This window comes from Castor canadensis, chromosome 2, assembly GCF_047511655.1.
Source record: "Castor canadensis chromosome 2, mCasCan1.hap1v2, whole genome shotgun sequence".
NCBI classification, from domain to species: Eukaryota; Metazoa; Chordata; class Mammalia; order Rodentia; family Castoridae; genus Castor; species Castor canadensis.
This window is the reverse complement of record NC_133387.1, coordinates 50,076,319-50,097,765: the sequence shown is the minus strand read 5'-3', so window position 1 is coordinate 50,097,765 and position 21,447 is coordinate 50,076,319. Positions and strand designations below refer to the sequence as shown.

At 36.8% G+C, this 21,447-nt stretch overlaps 1 protein-coding gene across 1 annotated transcript in view; it reads right to left on the bottom strand.

Moving 5' to 3' along the window:
• Cdk6 (cyclin dependent kinase 6) overlaps positions 1 to 21,447 on the bottom strand; it is a 207,078-nt gene that overhangs the window by 62,421 nt on the left and 123,210 nt on the right. The window contains exon 4 of the mRNA XM_074064745.1: positions 4,286 to 4,395. Coding sequence (XP_073920846.1) covers positions 4,286 to 4,395 — 110 coding nt within the window. The remainder of the gene's footprint in view (positions 1 to 4,285; positions 4,396 to 21,447) is intronic.

The following is a 21,447-nucleotide window of genomic DNA, read 5'->3' as shown; positions in this document are numbered from 1 at the left end:
AACTTTTAAACCACAGACAACAGTTCTGACCAGGATCATAAGGCAACTGATAGCTATCTGGAGAGTTGACACTGTGAATTTATTTTATCATGAAATTAAAAATTAGTCTATCCCAACCATCCCTCCCTTCCTCTCCATCCTTTAACCTGACTAGCCTGCTACCAGCCAAATTCATAACAAATGTTTTTTAGTATTAAAAAAAAAAACTCAATGTGGAGCAAAGATGGATTACCCATGGACAAAGAGTTAAAGGAAGAAGATAAATCTAGCTCTAATCCACTTTGTAGAATGCTTCTGCAGGTCAGTGTGGGCAATTATTAAACCCAGATAATAGTGACAGATGGTATTTAATTCTCTGGTTCTTTATCAACCATATGCCTTAAGATTCTCTATTTGAGTTCATATTTCCTAGGTATTCAACTTTAGAACAGAAGGCATATAATTCTTAATATGATAGAGAATTAGTCAACCTTTTCAATATTGGGGAATATAGAAATCAAAGTCATTATTTGTATGATTTGCTTCTTGGCTTCTTTAAAGTATCATTGCTGCTATATTGCAGTAATACTATAAAACATTCCAGAAAAAAATATGACACCAAGAGCAGAAGCATAGCAAAGTAGAAACAGTCTAAGGCTATGGAATCAGGAAGACTTGGGTTCAAATTTGGCTCTGCCATGTAACATTTGTGTGCTCCTTAGACAAATTATTCACTTTTCTGTGGAAGGTTTAACATGTGCAAACTCTAAGTAACTGCCCTTACCTCAGAATGTAGGTTTGATGAGATAATGCATGGCCCTGGCCTAGGCTTTTCACAAGACAGGTGTTTAATTCCCTTGCTTCTTTTCTTCTCCCTAGGTTATGGAGGGTGGTGCGTGTTGGGTGACACAGAAATAATTACTCCTCAAAGATTTTATATGAACAACTTGGATGTGACTTGTGGGGAAGGTTAATCCTGACTTGTGGCCTTCCATTGAGAAATCTTCACTGAGTAGGAGTGAGTCTTCTCCTACTCACTCACAGTACCCCACACTTCTTCACAGCACTTAGGCCAACTCTGGTTAAGTAACTCATCTTGTATGTAATGACTTTCTTGTCCACTAGGGTTTAAATTATCCCTCTAGCAGTGGACCTTGCATATAGCAACCACTCAATAAGTTATTTGTAGATGGAATGGAATACCCTATTACAGAGCTTTCAACAGCAGACATATATTGCTGGTGACAGTGTGATGATTTTAGGGGATAAACATGGACAAAGTTTCTTAATAATTTCAAGGGTTATGAATTCTAATGTTAGACAAATAACTGGCTCACCGAATCTATGAGTTTATGTATTTTTGTTTAGGATGATGCTAAACTTAAAGAAAAACAACAACTTGATTTAGGTTACTAAAAAAGTAAGTAAATAATAGATTCCATAAAAATACAGCAAAAACAGTAAAGATAATAAAGAAATGACAAAATTTAGGAATTACTGCCTCAATAACATGGGGGAACCCAAAGTAGACATGCCAGGATTCCCCAATTTAGTATTAAGCTACAGTAACGAGGGAGTCTGCTTTCCAAATCCTTGGCATGTGAGTTCTCAACTGCATCAACACTGAATCAAGAGTCAAGCTGGATCCAGACCAAGCTGGGGGGCTGGCCCCTAAACCACATGGGTAAGAAGTATGCCATGTTCAGATATCTGGGTGGTATAGTAAGAACTGAGCAGGAACAAACTTCAAATACGAGGTCAAAGCCAAATCAGCAGCAACTACCAAGGGTATAGGGCAGCACCTACTCTAGGTCTTGGTTTCCATGGACCTGGATTTGGATATTGCTTCCCCCTCCAAGTAACTGTTTCTTAACCTGCTATCTTTGCATAAGATTCCAGGAGAAAGGGTACTTTCTTATGTGCACATTTGAAGAGCCACAATTCCAGCAAAATGAAACAATGTTGCCACTAGCACCGCACTTGACTCTCCAATGTCCAAGTTCCCTTTCTCAGTCCCAATGCCAGGGTGGAGAGGCGGGTATTTCTGTCACGTTGGACTGGAATATAGAATGAATTCTCTTGCAGAAAAAAGGTTTTGATGAATTAGCACAACTGATGTTTCATGTATGTTCCAGGTTATATATGGGCCTGCAAGCTAGCCTGGGAACCAGTTACACTGCCACTTCAATGCAAATATTATGAATGCTTGAAAATAAAACTTGAGATTGCAATTGTTCCAGGGCTGCGAACTGCCTACGCTTAAAAACAGAGAAAATTCTTCACTAGTGAATACTTAATTCTACATATCTCAAGTTTCATCTTTTTTTTTTAATAGCTTTAAAAGATAATGGTTTTTATCACCAATTGTGGCTAATATTTAAGTCTATATTGTTGAAAAATAATTGTCCTTCCCCACACTATAAAGAGGTACTCCATCTCTACATTGAGGGAAATTCTAGACACATATAAATGTGATTCTAATAATAATTTCTGTAACCAATTCTTAACCATATCGAGTAATTCCTTGGATGACCTGGAATACTATCCTAACTCCCATCCTGCTTTACTGACAGTAATTTATTCCCTGCTGTGACCATAAGCTTTTAACTCAATGTGATTTACAATGGATGAAAAAATTACCTGGGATACTTTTAAAAACAAGCGTTCCTGGCCCCTGTCTAGTAATGAACCAGAATCTGAACGGAGTAGCCTGGGACACACACTTTTAAGATTGTCTATTGCTGGTAGTTCTGTCATCCAATCCTAGTGGTTCCTACCCTGGAGTATGTATTAGGATCAAGTGGATGCCCTGCTGAAACACAGGTTGGTGGACTTCAAGAGCTCTTAATTCATTTGGTCTGGGGTAGGCCTGAGAATCTGCATTTTTAGTAAGATCCCAATGATACTGATGCTGCCACCCAGGGCCCACACACTCAAAACCACTTATTTAGCCTGTTCGGTAGACACTATGACTGAGTTGAATGTTACTTTTTTCCTTCCTTCCCTTGTAGGAAGGGAACAATACTGCATCAGAACTCTCAAGACTTCCTTTCGATTCATATCCCTGCTACTTCTTAGCTGCCTGATGCTAGACAAATAAATTAACCACTCCATTTTAGTTTCCTCTTATTGTAAGGATTAAAAAGGCTACAGTGCCTTGGCACTGTACTTGACATACATGAGGTTAGCATCAAACATTTTTGTGCTCTGATCCCCATTCCACAATCCTATCCTTTGAGCTATAGATGAATCTGCTGGGTTCTAGAAAGAGTCCCCCAGATTCATTGTACAAAACTTCATCTGGTTAGAACAAATGAACAAACAGCAAGCAATGGCTGACCATTTCTTTTCCTTCTGAGCTATCATGCAGCTGCATTTTGAACAAACCATGTCCAATGGGAATATACTCAGCTTCCCAACTCACATTTTCCCATGGATATAAAAATAGAAAATAAAGAGAGTAGATTATAATTTGGTTTTTTGTTTAATTTTGAACAGGCCAAACTTAGTATCTAGGTATGGATTATTTTCCTGGCAGATCTTTATTATATTGCTTGGTTATTTTTTTTTGTGATCTGAAAGCCAAACAAATGAACCACAGACTTTCATATATGGAGTGGTGGCCCCTGGAGGTCATCAAGCTTGACCACTTGTCCTATGAATGCTGCTAAAAGCATCTCCAATGTGTGGAGGTCCAAACTCCTCTCGGACATCCCAGGGGAATGCACAAACTCCAGGCCACTTTTCACATCACTGTATAATCATTAGATTGTCTCTCCTCTGAGCAAATATCTTTATTTCTTAAATTTCTACATAGAAATTAAAGTATGCCCGGTCTCTCTTTACATGGCAACCTTAAAAAGTATTTTGAAACAGTACAAACAATCCTCCTTACCAATTTCCTTACAGCCTAAATTTTTCTTAACAATTCTCACCATCAGAATTTCTGCTAAAAATTCCCATGAACTTAATGGTCTGGGTTCTTCTTCTGTGGATAAAGTCTACTTTGAGGATACTTCTTCAATTAAAAAAAATACTATAACATGTTTCACATTCACCATGTCTTATCCTCACCAACAAAAGCAACAAATGGTGATAACAGTGGGGTGTTCTGTTCCAAACAGAGTTTCCAAGAGCTGGAAGCTACAGTCACACAAAACTACACTGTAAGGACTGAGAGTGGTTTCAGGACAGGTCTAGAAGGAGTAGCCAGGAGCAGACGGATCCAAATCCTGACCCTAATTGAGACAAACACCATGCTGCTGTTCAGATTACTAAAGATTTAAAAACAAATTGTATTTCTTACTTTCTACGAAACATTTCTGCAAATATGCAGCCAACACTCCAGAGGTCCACGGGGGTAGCATAGCTGGACTGGAGCAAGACTTCTGGAGCCCGGTACCACAGTGTGACGACCTGCAACAGCAAATGGATCTGAGTGTTATTGAGGAAGCGGCCATTGGCTTCAACCCCCCCATCCTGGGTGGTTTAGCCACAAGATCCAGTTCAGAAAGAACTCCTATAAATCGTATGGTGACACAGTGATAAATGCAGTAAGTACACAGGATTCACAGGCCAGGAAATTGCATCATCCCCACACCCTGGGCTCCCACCTCAAACTCTTTCTTAGTAGGATGGCAAAGTAACACAAGCTTCAGAAAGTAAAGACAAGACAAAAACAAGTAAATGTCTCTCCCCCCTCCCAAAAAAAAAACCTCTTAAAACATTTTTTTTCCCCTTAAGGGACTTATAAAAATAACACATGGAAAACAAGCGATGACAACAACTCCAGCTCAATTCCCCCCACCCCCAGGTCAGTATTACTGGCAAATTACAAGATCCCAGTGGCTGCTGCATGTTGACCCTAACGTGTACAGCACATCCAGGACAAGTCAAAACTTCTCTTATCATGATACTATGGGAAAACAAAGCAAAAACCCCTTCCATGCTGCTCTTAAAAAAAAAACCCCAAAACCAAAACAAACAAACAAAAAAAACCAAATAAACACCAGGGAAGAACTTAAGAGAGAATGTGCAACCCAATTATTTATACCATGTGTAAAGAAGTCATCCAGAGGAAGAAACTCTAAAAACAGAATAGCCCACTTAACACAGAGCAGTATGAAACTGGTGAGACAAATACGACTGTAATTATTTCTGCCAGGTTGAGGGTAAGGAAAACATATCATGTTAAGGATTCAGACTTATGTGTGTATGGGGATCAAGTGCTTCCTTTTTTGGAGGAGAGAGACAAACACTGCATGGATACCTGAAATGAGAGGGTATTCTTTATTGTCAGATAAAGAATTCAATATATGAATTGATTACATAAGCATTTTATATTATTCAGATCTTTTACCCTTACTGTTTTGTCTAACTGCAAAATTATTGGCATCTATCAAAATTTCCTGAAATTTGGATATATATATATATATATTTTTTTTTTTTTTGGGCACACACTGCTCTTTCCCTTAAGGGATGGAGTTTATTCACATTTCACTGAATATGAGTTGGTCTTAGTGACTTGCTTGACCTACAGAATCGATAGCAGTAATGTCTGAGCTACTAAAGCTGGATCTTAGGAAGTCTTGTGGCTTGGATCCTTTCAAATGCTTGTTGTGAACTATCTTTAACACTTAAGACCAACTGATCCCCAGATGAATGTAGTCAACCAACAAAATTATGAGTAATAATTAAAGGGCTGTTTTAAGTTTGGAGGTGATTATATAGCAATACTGACAGGTCCATCCTCTTCATCTCATTTAATATAAGTTTGCTTTGAATTCACCCAGGGGTCAAGTTCTGTGTAAGGGATATTTGGTTAATATCTAATGAAGAGATCATGGTGATGTAAGAGAAATAAAAAACAACACAAAAACAGACAATTTCAAAACCATGTCATTCCAGTTATCATTTGGCTCCAATATATCTTTCTAGCTTCATCTCCCATAGTACTTCCACATCAGAAAACCCTAGTCACATGCTAGAGTTTATCACTGATTTTCAACCTTGACTGTGAACAGAATCATCCATGGGGGCGCTTTTAGAAAACATAGGAATCTGGACCTTATCTTTTGCCCTCTCTCCCTCCCCTCACTGAATCAGATCCCCATGGGTAGGCCCTTGATTTTTCTTTAACATTTTAGGAACCCTCATCCTCTGCTAGGTTTGAGTTCCATTAGATTATATAAACATATACTGTAGCTTCTGCTTCCATACTTTTGTTCACATTGTTCCAGCCTGAGAAACTTTTTTCTCCTCTGTCCTTATTCTATAAGGCCCAGCTTGTACGTATTACCGCCCTGAACCCACTGCTACCTAAAATCACACCTGTAACTGTTCATAATACAGTTTATTCATGAGGGGAAGGCCCTGGCTTTATCTACAATATGTCTGTGAACACCTATCACACACTGTATCCATAATAATAAGGATGTAACACATATCAGTGCAATGATTTTAAGGCAATCAGTCCTAGAAAGATAACTAGGCAAAATTCAATGAACCAGTCTTTCCCAAAAAGAGAAAGTATTATTTTTCTAAGGAGAGTATCCAATTCTGTACTTTCATTTTTATCTCTGCTTTATTAATATTTCTAGCTGGAGGAGTACTTCTTTGCTTCTTCAACACACTGTAAACAAAACTGCAGGTGCAAACTGTCTGTAGAGTTCCACTTGAGTGGCTTATAGACATATGCAGACATTGTAAAGGCACACATTTTTATCTTTTCACCTTAATTCAAAATAAACTTTAGCATCATACAGGATGAAAAGTTTAATCTGAATATAGCATTATTTAAGATGTTCTTAGGAAACTGATTTCTGATTATTCATCTTAAAAAACTTTAGTAGGGCTATCTTCATTTTTAATACTTTACTTTGCTGTACCAATTATTATCATTAAATGGGGTTTTTAAACAGTAAAAGTAACAAAGTATTTGTTTGTTTAGGAAATTCCCTTCATAATTTAGTTGCCATTCAAAATGTATAATGATTTATAAAATGCTTCAAAAAATACTAAGAATGACCATATAATTGCTCTTCTTTATTTTATTAATGACATATCAATTATATTAATAGATTTCCTAATATTGCATCATTCTTGCCTTCTTGGAATAACCATTCTTAATCAGTGTATTGTTTTTTTGGAGACACTTGACAATTCTATTTGCTAATATTTATTTAGGATATTAGCTTATATTCATAAATGAGACAAATGTATAGTTTTCTTTTTGTGTTAATTTTTCCTGTTTTAATATCAGGAATATGCAAACTTTCCATTCTTTTTTATATTCTTGAACAGTATAAACAATCTAAGAATAATTAGTCTCTTGAAGGGTTGAATTCACCCATAAAGCTGGGTCTGAATCTTCGATAGCAGTTTGTCTTTAACAATCTTTTGGACTTCTTTTTGGTAATTAGTCTGTTTAGAATTCAACATCTGCTTGAGTCAATTTTGATTATGATTTTTTAGGAAAATCCTTAATCTAGATTTTAAAATGTTATTAGCTTAAGTGTGTAAATGTTCCCTGGCTTATAATTATTTTTTTCTTTCTTAATGCATACTTTTGCATTCTCTGTATCTATCAGGTTTATCTGTTTACATTATTTATTTTTAAAAACTCACATGGGGTTTTATTTCCATTTTGGGAAGATTATTGTTATATAATTTATTGATTTCTATTTTTATCCTCTTAAATTTCTCCCTCTTATTTTCTTTGTATTCTTTTTAGTTGAAACTTTTATTTATTTTCAATTTTAATTGATAAAAATTAGTTTCTTATTTTAGTTCATCTCTGATTATGTAATTTATCTTTAATTTTTTCTTTAATCAAAGAGTACTTTGAAGAATAAATTAGTTAGTAAAGTGTTTTAACATCTCCATACAGTCAGGTTATTTTTAGTTTTTTTTTTTTTTGCACTGCTAAGGATAGAACCCAAGGCCAAGTGCTCTACCACTAGTCCATGTTTTTTTTTTTTTATTGCATTTTTATTCCATAACAACCAGAGAATGCAACCTGTACAAATTCTATTTAGAATTTATTTTTGCTTTATGACATGCACATTTAAAAAACAGAGGTTTTTTTGTTCTGTGGAGTATGAGGGAGTACTTTCTTCTAAGTGTAAAGTACTTTATTAACAAGAGTTTGTTTCATGTAAATCCTTACTTATGTTGTTCTATACCAAACTCTTTTCTTTGCCAAACTCTGAAGAAGGACTGATTTTTATTTTCCTTACTCCAGTATCTACTTGGATTTCTAAGGCCATATATACATGTTGTGTATATAATTTTCTAATGAAAATTTAGATGCTGGTAGACATGGATATGGAATAAATTCACAAGTCCTGGTTAATTCAGTTACAAAATATAATGGAAAAAAGGAGCCCATTCATAAAAGTAAACTTGTGATCCTTCTGTATCAGTCTCTCGAGTGCTGGGATTACAAAGTACCATACCTGGCTAGGTATTCCTATATTAACACAAAAAATTAATATAATCCACTAATTTTGGGGAGAAATTTAATTTTGACAGTGAGGTGCCTATGGTAGACTCATGGTTAAGAAGAACATAAAAAGCAAAACTCAAAACTGTGAATATCAAAACAAAGAGCTGTTTGAAAAGTTAAGGATGAGGAAGATTTTCTTTCTGGTACCAAAATATGTAAAATATATGTATTAAGTAGCAAATAAACCAGTAGGTCCTAAAAGATTAAAAAAAGAATAAAGTCCAGAAAGAGACTGATACAGTTATGGAGTTAACATTCTTAATAGGTAGTTGAATTAAGTCAAAGAATAAAATATCCATATTACCTAAAGAACCTGTATAAGTCAATAAGAAATAAAACAACACAGCTGAAAAACAGATAAAGTGCATGAAAAAGAAATTTATAGGAAGTGGAAATTATCAAAGATACTCTAGCTCACGAATGGAAGGAAAGGAGGAAGGAAGGAACGAAAGAAGGAATTTCCCTGTAATGCTTTCAGTGGAAGGTGAGATATAAAAATTTCATTTGTGTAAATCACTGTAACAAAGTGAGTGGAATGAGATTAAATTTGTGCTTATACTACATTTTGAACATCAGTGCTGGTCTAATGAGATTTCTTTTTGGTTTAGTTTTTATAGATTTGATCATGCTTGAATTCCAAAAGAAACTCTGAATTGTATAAGACTTCTACTTCTTTTTAAAATACTTCTATTTCTACCTAGTTCTCAAATAGAATAATCTCAATAACACATACTACCTATATCTAAAAATAACAAATTACTACCTTTTGCAATAGCTATGAAAGAACAGCATTTTCTAATAGTTGTTCCCTGGCTTATGAATTATTATCCTATATATCATGAGAGTTTACCCAGTATTAATTTCTTAATTTACATAGCTTTTCTACAATCTCCAACCCAGAGTCCTTCAATTCTTACATTAAATCACTGTAATCTTAAGATTTCATATCTTGTACAATTTAAAATATTTATTACAACTAATTCTACTTTTAAGCTTTTGAGAACAAAGTATAACAGATTTCCCTGATGGTAAAACGTAACTTAATTTTTCTTAGGAATTACTGTACTTCTGTGCATCTAAAAACTTCTGATGGAAGATTGTCTAACTTACAACCAGTCTAAATCACATGCAAGCAGAAATATATTAATTTTTACCAGAAAGCTTTATATGGAGTGAAATGTTTTAGTGAGGATAGTATGACAACATAAGCAATTAATTTTTATTAAAAACTCTCTACATTAAAGAATTCTAAATAGCCTTAAAGTCAGAGTGTAATGGTAAATCAGAATTTAAAAACATTACTGAGGGAAACAATGAGTGCAATATATAAAGATCAACACTCAGAAATCTGTGACAAAGGTTGCTACTAATGGTAACAATGCAGTTGTCTAGTAAGCAAAGATAACAATAGGAGCTATGGACAGAGTTTGGTGGTTAAAGCCAGCTGGAACCAAAGCAAATACAATGTTTATTACAATCATTACATGAATTAACAGCCTCTAGAGGTGCTGAATGGATTTGGCAACAGTAGGGGGAGCGGAAAGTGGGGGAGGAGTTAAGGATATTTACACAAGTGAATATATCTGTTTAAACTGCTTTGATCTCTATGCACAATTTTTTTGAACCAGTTCAATAACACTGTATGATAAAGCAGAGCCAAGGCCAACTGTGACTCAAAAATACACGTCAGAGTAAACTGCTCTCACTAAGATCCTGAAGAAAAATGAAAAAACAAACAAAACTACAGATGTTATCTGATTCATTCTTAGAAGATGGCTACAACAGCAGAGAAACCTGTATGAACACTGTGCTGGGCATCTTCCTTTGGCCTTTCGGAGTGGTCTTTGTCTTGGAGGCAGACCTCTTATCTGCCATATGCTTCCAATTCCTCACTGGGTTTGCCCAATGGCAAGCCTTGGCAGGAGTTCAGAGAGGCCAGGTCCTTAACTCCTTGATTTCCTCTCAGCAAATTCTGTACAGCTTACTGTATTGCGTCACAAAGTCAATGCCTACCTCAGGTAACTCACTCTCCTGGATTCTGGATTTCAATAACTGCTCCACCCTCCCCTCTGAGCCTGGGAGGCCTCTAAGTCTCAAGGTAGGGCATCATGCCAATCCCTCCTAAACCCCATCTTTGTAAATCACATCTCAGTAAACAAATTCTCCTGTAATTACCTGTTTGGAGTGTGCCATTATTTCCTGTTGGACCCTAACTCATACACATACTTTACAGATAAAGAAACATTAGCATGGTTGGAAACTTCTCTAAGCCTTAACTTTCTCATCTGTCAAAAAGAACACTGGACTGGGTGACCTTTCAGGTGCTCTTTGTTAACACTCTGAGAATCCCTAAATGATGTGGCAATGGTAATGAAGACTTAAAAATAAATACACTGTACAGATCCAAAAAGTCCTTGGATATCCTTGTTCTCTGTCAATTTGGTTAATTCTTCATGAAGTATATGAGTGTGGTGATAGTCTACTTCTGGGGCCCACTTTAAGTGTCTCTAACACAAATGTAGGTAATGGTTTATGAGGAACATAGACACAGACAACATTCTTCAAAATATTTTTTCAAAGTGAAGGCTTTCAAAGCTGTGTTTTAATTTGTTTGTTTGCTTTATACCAGCACAAAATTCTCTAATATGTTTTTTTTCCCTACAGAAAAGTAGTGTGGTTTTGCAAAATCAAAATTAAAACTAGTGGTAATTTCATTGCCTTTAAATAAAGGTCTAAATAATCTAGTTCTTTAAAATTATACATTTAAATTTAAAATATTACAGAGTAAGAATTTGAATCCTTCCAAGTCTTCTCATTATAATGCTAGTCAAATGGGAAACTATTAAGGGGTTAACTATCAATAAAAATTAACATACAAAATACTTTGGAACAGTAATAATAGAGTCACCTCAAATTCACTCATTTGTAATCTAAGGGCCTGAAGGAAATGTTTTGGTCTATTACAAAAAGTGGCCAAGCTCTGAAGATGGGATTTTCAGAGCATGGAAGAGTATGTGCCCCAAACTCTGCCCTCTTCTCTGATGCACCCATTACCAGCAGAAAGGCTGACTGTTCTTCCTTGGCCCTAGTGCTGTTGTAGGTCACGTGGGGTCAGTGGCTCTCCTTAGATTTCCCACCACCTGGCTGTCATTTATGTGACTCTGTCTATGGGATACTCTTTCCCTAAAACTCTGCAGGTCTAAATTCTATCCATCCTTCAAGACCTTGCTCAAATACTGCCTTCTTCAGTAAGCCTTTCCTGACCCCCCCATCTAAAAGTGGCAGCCCTACTTCGAGCTTCCACTGCCCTTCCATGGCACTTGACTCCTTCTATTTTTGATTGTGTCATTTGATTCCTGGCCACAATGCACATATAATGTCAAGCATGGAAGGTGCTCAGTAGTTGTCTAATGATAGGAATGAGTCACAGGAAACTCCTGACAGCAGTGCTAAAGATGGATGGAAGAAATCCCCTAGACTGGGGATGATGCTGTCCAGTAAAAACTTGGTTCCCTGAATACTCAGGGATTTTTTTTTTTTTTTTGGTGCTTCTGAGGTTTGAACTCAGGGCCTTGTGTTTGCTAGACAAGCGCTCTACCACTTGACCCATGCCCCTAGCTCTCTCAGGTATCTTTAGGAGGTGGACTTATGGAGAAGGTGAGGATGTGCCCATTTGATTCTGGGATGTGTAACAGAACTCACAGGCAATGAACAGCGCAGGGAAAATAAATTGTTATAGGTGTTTCCTCCAAATGGTGATGAAGGGCATCTTGAGGGCAGAGAGTCACTCAGTAAGACAGGCTGTGAACTATGTCCAGGAAGGGACAGGAATAAACTGTTAAAAGGCTGAATGAAGGTGAATTCTAGGAACTGTGTTTTTTTTTTTTTTCTGACTTTTTGTGATACCAGTGGCACTTGGTCTCTCTAAGTCTATATTTCTCATTGTATTAATGCCTAAGCAGATCTGACAAGGGCTTTATTCCAGACAGCAAGCCTCATTTGTAGGTCAAAGTAAGCTTCAATTTAGTCCATCATGTGTGCACCTACTCTATGCCAGGCATCATTCTAGTAATGGACAGCATGGTCACAAATTAGGAAAGCAGCAAGTCAAATGAGTTGGCTGAAGGACAACTGGGGGTAGTGAGTGCTGTGTAGTGTTTCAGTGCAAAATACTAGGATCCTGTTCTAGTGTTTATTCCAGCTTTCTCTTCCTTAAATAACTGCTTTCTCCAAGACTACAGATCCTCAGGCAGTTGCTTTTCTTACATGATCTCCAATCCTTGGAGTACAACTGGCCCACAACTTCAATCGTCTCCTAGACATCACCACCTAGTCCTCCTATAGGAACTTCAAAATAAATTTTACTATTTAACTAATAAATCTGTGGCGCTACTGAGGTTTGAACTCAGAACCCTTCACTTGTTAGGCAGGTGCTATACCACTTGAGCCATGCCATCAGTCCTAGGAACTTCAAATTCAAAAGGCATGCACTATCTTTTCTCTGAAACTTGCTTCTCCTCTTATATTCCTTCTCTCTGCAAACGAATCACCACTTATCCAGGTCCCCTACTTATCTGCACCATCAGTCAAGCCACCAGATCCTGACAGTTACATGATGAACCTGTCCTCTCCAGGTTGGTACCAGCAGAAGCTCTTGGATCTTTTCCTCCAGTCAGCCTTCTTCTACTCTGTCTTCTCAAGTGCAACTGAAGTTTCCTGCTTAAAATCCTTCATCCATTCCCCAAGAACTTTCAGGGTCAACATCAAGTCCAGTTTATCCTCCACACTCCCACTCTTTCTGGCTTCCCCTTACACAAAGACTTCTCTCAACCTGCTCAGAGGCTGAGGTTCTTTAGGTATGTGTGCTGTGTCATGCCTTGTGGCATTCCCATATGCCAAGATCTTTCTCTGGAAGATCCTCTCACAATTCCCTTCTTAATTCTTGTACTTGTGAACCTTTTCCTGCCCAGTCTTCCCCAAACCCCAACAATTACAGCATTTACTTATCACACTGTGTCCCCTTCACTGTGTCCTTACAGCCCACAAGACTCACAGCTAGCCTTTTGAGGGTAGCTAGGAGGTTCTAGAGGTATTTCAAGCCCAGCATCTTGTATTTTATGCTTGCATAAAATAAATGCATATTCCAACAAATGTGTGAGTAGCCAGAAGCCAGCAGAATGGAGGATTCCAGAGTTAGGAGGGAAAAGCTAGGACAGGACATAGGTTTAAATTTACAGAGTATGGTTGTGTCCTTACACCCATGCCAGGCATTCTGAGAGTTCACCAACACTCTCTTTAATCAACTGATGACTTTTTAATAAAGTGCCAGGACCACTTTATTTTTCTAAAATGAAGTTTTAAAATGCCTGAAGGACCCATGTTTTCATTCAGGCTGCATTGTTTAAATTTCATCTTGAACTTGTGAAACTTAAAATAGTTACCACTTGCTAAATGTCTATTACATTTCAAGCTACAAACTCATTCTCTTTGTAGAAGTACAGTATGGCATAGTTTTGATTTTGTCACTAAACAATCACCCACTTGATCTCTCTCTGTGTTCACCATAGAAACCAAGTAAATATTTGTAGACATTCCTTCAACCTTTACAGATAAGTAGAAATGAAAATTATTCTGAACACAGGATATGGCATGCTGCACAGCTCATCATTTCCTCTTAAAAGTTATTTTAACTCTTAAGGAAATCTATATGCTTTGGGAAGGCCCATAATTACTCAGATTTGTAAGACAACTTGAAAATTGATTTTTGTTGTTATGGAAACAATCAAATGCCCCTGAAGTCTGTGCTTTCTTTCTCCTTGGTCACTATGTTCATTTTCACAGGAACACAGTAAACACATGTAAATCTACTAGATGAGTTCCAGCAGCGGGTTATATAGCTAGTGCAAGGGTGGAGAGGAATGGAAGCATAGTTTTAAAATGAAAGCTCAGGCACACACATTCTTGAGCATCTTAGAACTCTACAGCCATGATCTTCCTTAAATGGGAAAGAGTCGGAGAACCTCAGCTGGAAACGCCACCAAGGTACAGGCCACTCTGCAGCATGCACTCCCCACACATTTTCCCATACCTACCTCCATTTTTAAAGGTTCACAGAAATGCATGCAGGAAAAGAAAACCAACTATGTAATTTCTAATTAACCTGGGCTACCAGAAATGAATTTCAAGTACAGAGGACTCCAGAGCTCTCACAATATTTTGTGTGTTCAAATGTTAAAGGCAAGAAATAAAGTATGCTTCTGAAGATTAGGATGTTTCATGCTGCTCATTCAGCAAGATTAAAACTGCAAACAAAAAAGAACACAACTGAAAGAAGGACTTAAATTGTAGCATTAGGAATTTGGGTTAGACAGAAGGAAGTATTTTCAGACAAGAACTGTTAAATGTCAGAATGGGTTACTATGGGATTTTTGTGATCTTTTCTCTAAAGCTTTTCATTTTTATCTTATCTGAGGGTAAAGAAGGGGGCTAAAGAAAGAGGGGAAGAAAACATTTGTAAAGCACAGCAGACATAAAGTACTGTGCTGGACTGACCGTCTAGTACTTCGTATAATCTTCAGTTCAGTAGTGTAAGGCAGGTACCAATGACTTAGTTTCTACAGATAAGGAAGAGAAGGCACAGAGAAGTTAAGGATCAGTCATTAAGTAAATGGTAGAACCAGGAATGGATACGGGTCTTACCTGACTCAGGTTCATTCTCCTAAGGGTCTAAGTGACCTCAGGTCTTTTGCCTAATTATATATATAATAAAAAAAAAGTTGCCAACTAACATTTCCACAACAATGCAGATTTACCCAAAAGCTGAGAAGAACAAAAGATGTTTTCTAGGATAATGCTATCCTGAAGGATTTCACAAAGATGGCCACTGGTTGGAGGATGGGGTCATGGATATGCCAACGGCTGGGTCCTGGATGAAGCATATGGAAGGTCTGCCTGCCCACACTGCTCTGCATGGGGCCAAAAGCTTGGTACTGTATGTGCAGGCATATTTCTACTGTCTCCCCCTCCCCCACACCCTTTCCCTGGAGACCACAGCATCAGCCTTCCTTCTAAGTCTGTTCTTCTTTTCTATTCTTCTATCTCCACAAATGAAGTCACCCTCTAACCAGTTCCCTAAATCAGGCTCTTCCTCAAACTTACCCCTTACCCATTTATACAGACTTGATGTGTACCTTCTTGTTTACAAATAGCAAAATGCACACAGAAAGAGAGCTAGGGAAATAGGAGAAGGAAAATACAGTTAGGGGAACCCCAATGCCATCACTTATCATTTTATAACACAATTCTAAGTGCCCCACCCCCCAAAAATCATGTCATTAGACACGAGAACTTTTCAGGTTTAAACACAGCACAACTGCATAGATGTGATGACAGCACTCTGGATTTAGCCACCTGATTCCAAAGTTGCTAAAAAGAGTCTGTTATGTAATACCTATATAGATGTTTTAGCCCTTTCTTTAATTTCCCCTTCTTTTTATTTAAAAAATAATATTCAACAAATTTTAAATACCTTTAAAAATTCACTTCCTGTATCTTCTATAAGCAAAGGTGAAGAAAGGATCATTGAAAAGGAATAGCGTTGCATTAATTAAGTAGATAATTATACAGCACATGAATTGATTTGCTCTTAATAAGCCACAATGCTTCTCTTAAACAGTTGCCTCAGTTTCTAGGAAGAACCACATTAATACCAAGGACTTTTCAGAGTATTTCTAGGTACATCCGCTAGTAGGAGAGACATGTGTGAATATAAAAACCAGCAGAAGGCTTCTCACCTAGACTCAGGAGCTCTCGCTGCACGCGTGTTTAGGGCAGTGTGGTTGCTGCTTGCAAACACTACTTGAAAGGAAAAGTAACCCTCCAACTTCAGCTTAAACTTGGCTTTTACCTCAGACCTAATTCAAAGAAACACTGCCATTCCATTTATAAACATTTCAAAGAATGTTGGTGTTTCTAGATAGCTGTGTCAAGTAGCCTTTTATCCTTTAAGCTGGTGGTCTAATGGTTTGTCCCCCACCCACCAGCAGATCCAAAAACAACAACAAAAAAGAAAAGAACAGTAACAAACCAAACCAAACCAGGAAGGGAAAAAATTAATTTGTCTTTGCATTATTCTGAAATATGAAAAACATTCTAGAGTCACAAATATGGCAATAAAATCCATTTTTATACATCATATCCTAAAAGGAAATCTCTTGTAAAGAGTAAATTAAGTTTTAGCCACCAATGGAGGGGATGAACCAAACCAGGGTACACTGCATGCATATATAGAAATGTCACAATGAAACCCTCTATATAAGTATTTTAAGCTAATAAAAACATTTTAAAAAGTTGTATCCACTATTAGCATCAGTTCCTATATATGTGTGTATTTGTCTAAGATATTAATTTACTGATTTATATTTAGGTGCACACAACTCTTAACATGTACAATGTATTTTTACATAGATAGACATCTGTGTAACCCAAACTAAGACCAAGATATTTAATATTTACATCACCAGAGAAGGTCCTCTTGTACCTTTGATGGCCCACTTAGCCCCCTATTTCGACTTGTGTCACCATGGATTTATCATGCTGGTTCTTGAAGTTCAGATAAAGGGATCATGTACACTTTTGAGTATGGTTTCTTTTTCTTAGCATAACGTGTAAAAGCTGTCCAAGCTATGCCTATCAGTAGTTTATTCTCTTCTATGACATTGTATCCGTATGCTAGTCATTTTTTCTGTTGATGGGTATTTTTAGTTTTTGGCTACAGGGAACGAGCATCCTGCTTTGAATGTTTTGTACATGCCTCTTGTTGAACACGGGCAAACTCATTGCTCTTGAGTATGTAACACACAGAATAGGCAGATATTAAGTAGATACTAACAAACTGTCTTCCAAGTGGTCCAACCATTTTACATTCCCCCCAGGGATGGATGAGAGTTCCAAGTTTTCCATATCTTGCCTACCACTCAATATTCCCAACAATTCTAGTTAGTGTGTGCTGAAATTATCTGTATTTTTGATGAACCAATATGGAAGAATATAAGGTTATAAAGATGATAATAATAAATATATTATGATATTTATTTATTTAAGAGACAGGGTGTTGCTATGGTTGCCTGGGCTGGTCTTGAACTCACAAGCCCAAACAACCCTCACACCTCAGCTTCCTGAACAGCTGGGACTATAGGCATGTGCTTTAAATAAAGTAATGTTATCTATCATTTGGATACAGATGTATGACTCAGTAGTTTAAGGCAACTGAAATATGTTTGACTTCTCTCACTTTTGTCCCTTTATGTCTGACTTTAGCAAATTCTCAACTCTTTTAAGTATCTGTTTGCTCTTCTCTTTATATAGAATTCTTCTCTTTATATAGAATTAGGGCATTGAATAGGGAATTAAGTCGAAAACTACTTAGAAATGTTTAAATATTCAAAATGTGAAAGTTACAGATGTTGTTGGACAATGATTTTTATTAGAGATCCTCTATGACAAAATTCTGTAACATGAGATTGTGAACTAAGATACAGAACATAGCCCTGAAGCTTAGTTAAGGGGCAATACCCTAAGGTATTGGCCTCTGGCACCAATTTCCATCTAAGGAGCTCATGCTGTCCCATTTCTATCTGTAGTAAGCCTATGTTCACAATCACCCAGGAAGGGAATTTAAATCTGGGGAACCAGAGTAAATACTGGGGCTGGGTAAGGACTGACTGAGGGACAATAAACCTTTACATGTGGGACCATTTTCCCTGGTGGTTTACAAACTCTGAATAACTACAGAAATGATTTATATAGTCACCAAGCATTTGCAGGGTGCTACTTGGCAGCTGTACTGAATGCTAGGGTGTGGCTCCTGTCCTTATAGGACAGGATTTGAAAAATGTGGTGAGAAAGGTGGGAAGGAATACTGTGATCTAGCCCTGAACCTTGTGTATTTTAAGGTAAACATAGTGAATCTGTGAGGCTCTTCATCTGACTTTAGAAGGAAATGAATTAAGAATGATTCCATCAATATTTTTCATTAATAAAGACACTTTCAATCAAAGTGTTTGGTATTTGATGGTATTTGGAGAAGATGTCAGAGGAACCCATCTGACACTGTTAAATCCTGATTGTTTTTATGCCTGTTTTCTAAAGGGAGTTTATATAATGCTCAGAAATATTCTATGAAAAACAGTTCTAAATCAACAAATTTGGGGATATGTTGATGTTGGATCTACCTTTTTAACATTCACATTGTGCACTGACATATTAAAGGCTCTGAGAAACCCTGCAGTTAAAAAGAAAACAATTTAATTCAACATTTACCAGGTAAAGTTTCTCTTTCTCATATAACATTTATTACCACTATACAGACTTAGTGTTCCTTGGAAAATGCTTTGTAAAACACCAATTTATGACAATGTACAGGGTTGGGAACATAACTGAAAATAAATTTTGAAATGTAACTATGCATACATTTAGCACTCTTAACTAATGTCGTCCTAAAAAATAAGAGCAGGCATATCTTTTTTTTTTTTAATCAACCAACATATATGCAACTCTAACTTTGTATTGAAAATGAAGTCCAAAATAAAAGTTATAAAGTACCCTTCAAATCTAGCCATTATGGGCATCTATTACCACTACATATTATTACAGATGTAGGTGGTGAATATATCTTGCTATGTCTGTATGAATATACTTTTCGATTGGCACAGATATATGCCAAAGTTTTAGCTAAAGGACATTCTGAATGAATATTTTTTTTACTTTTGATTACTTCTTCATGGTAAAAGTAGAATGCAGAAAAGATTCTAATTACTTACACTTTTCTGGCTATTTGTGTATCACATGGGAAGATATTTATAATGTAATGTTGAAATTCACCAAAATTTACTGGGCAATCAATCCAGCATAATAGGAATTGAGACCATAAGGACAAATACTAGACTGGGCCTGTCCTGGAAGAGCTCATAGCCCAGGAAGGCAAATATAAAAAGAAATAACATAATTCAGTGTGGCTGGAACTATAATAAGGAACTGAGAAAGTGCTATGGAAACACAGATGACTTCATTAAATGGAATGGGAAATTTATTGCTCCTACAATAAAGTACACAAAATCTGAGTATAATAAAAATATGGCTGCAACCAAGAAACTAATAAATATTTATTGAGCACCTAATATATATAATGTAAATCTGCGTGACAGACTTTCTTAATTATCAAATCATTACTAGTCTTAGAATTTCATATTGTTCTCTAAAGGAAAATAAAATATCTCTTGGATTCTTGGGTAACTTTACATTCAGAATTAGAAGGAGTCAAACTAAAGTTTAATTTTGCACTTTGGAAAAAGTCTAAGGCAAAGAACATCAAATGCAAACATTCTCCAAGATTCCTGATCAGAACTGTACTTTTCCCTGCTTTCATTTCACAGCTAGAGCCAGCAGAGGGAGTAAACTTCTTCAAGAAAAGCCTCAAATATATATTGAGAAATATACGACTTCGGATGTCAAGGTCTTTGACATAAAAGTTGAGTGCAGAGACACCTATTTCAAATATAAAGATGCAATTTCACTATACTGCATAAATTCATTAAGTATAAATGTAAGAGAGTAACAGCCAACCTTGAATAAACTGAAGGATGTCACCTTATTGCTCCAATGAGACGTATAGGACTGAAAGAAAGAACTGCCCCATTTGCATGCCATGGCAATACAAAAACTTCTGCACAAGAGATCCTGGGATGAAATCTAACTAATTGGCATTAATAGGAAACAACATGCATGTGTTAACTGGCCAGAACTGCCATCCTGTGAGTAGCTGTTTCACTCCATATAAGTCCACATACTTCAATCACAGTGCATTTCCAAGACCAAGAAGCTGCTACCTATGAAAAGAATGGAGCTTCTACTTTGGAATTCCAAATTCCTTGTGACTGTTCTAATACATTCACTTTTTAACAGAGCTAACTAAACAGGACCAACCCTCGTGATTTTCCTCATGAGGAGTACAGTGAGAGAAAGTTTCATTAATGAAAACCAAGCATTTTTATTCACTTCACTTCTGGTACAGCCGTAATATTTTATCATCATTGCTCTTTACTGGCTACTTCTTGTATCCTTCTCCAGTTGTTTTTTCCGTTTTTCTTTTTTGCCACATTCTGCTCACCTACCTAACCATAAACCTCTGAAGCGTCATTCATACGTCTGCACATTGCATACCCCAGTACTCACTGCCTAAAACAGAGGTCATGTACCACCAATGGCTTTTAATGAGTTTGAAAATTTACAGGAATATCTGTTTTGCATGGTTCTAAATTTTCTCTTTTCTTTTTTTCTGCAGTTCTTTTGCTTGTATGCAACCTACAACATATGTAAAGCATACATACTTTTCTTGCCTGGGCTAGAGGAAACACCCATGGGGGTGACCATGCCTGAGACCTGGGGATGGACTGGGCTAATGGAGGAGCCCGGATCAGCTCTCCCTCCTGCCCTATCTGAACCTGTCTCACAAGTGACAAGTTCCTGCAAAAGTTCTCCCTCCCAGTAGCAAAGTGGAATTGTCACATTGCTAGTCTTTATGTGAGGTCAACCCTCAGGTTTGTTTTTTCATTTTACTATTATTCTGTTTTCTAATCTGTTATATTTAAAATTTTTCCTGTCTTCTAGTTCATAAAGGTATTTTTAAAAGTAATTTATCATTATATATCTTATTTATATTTTTATTTTTCATATTATATAAGTCTTTCAAAAACTAAATACAACATATGCTTGTTGTTGGCAATATATTTGTGGGTCTTAGATAATGTATAGCCACCCCTTTCTCTTAGAAAAACCTGCCTCCAACAGACTCTGCTCCTCTGGCTGACTACCTGCCTTCTCAGCGAACTTCTCAGAGAGCATGCAAACCAGATCCTGCCCACCCTGTAACAATTTCTGTTAAACCAGGGCATCTTGTTCTCTAA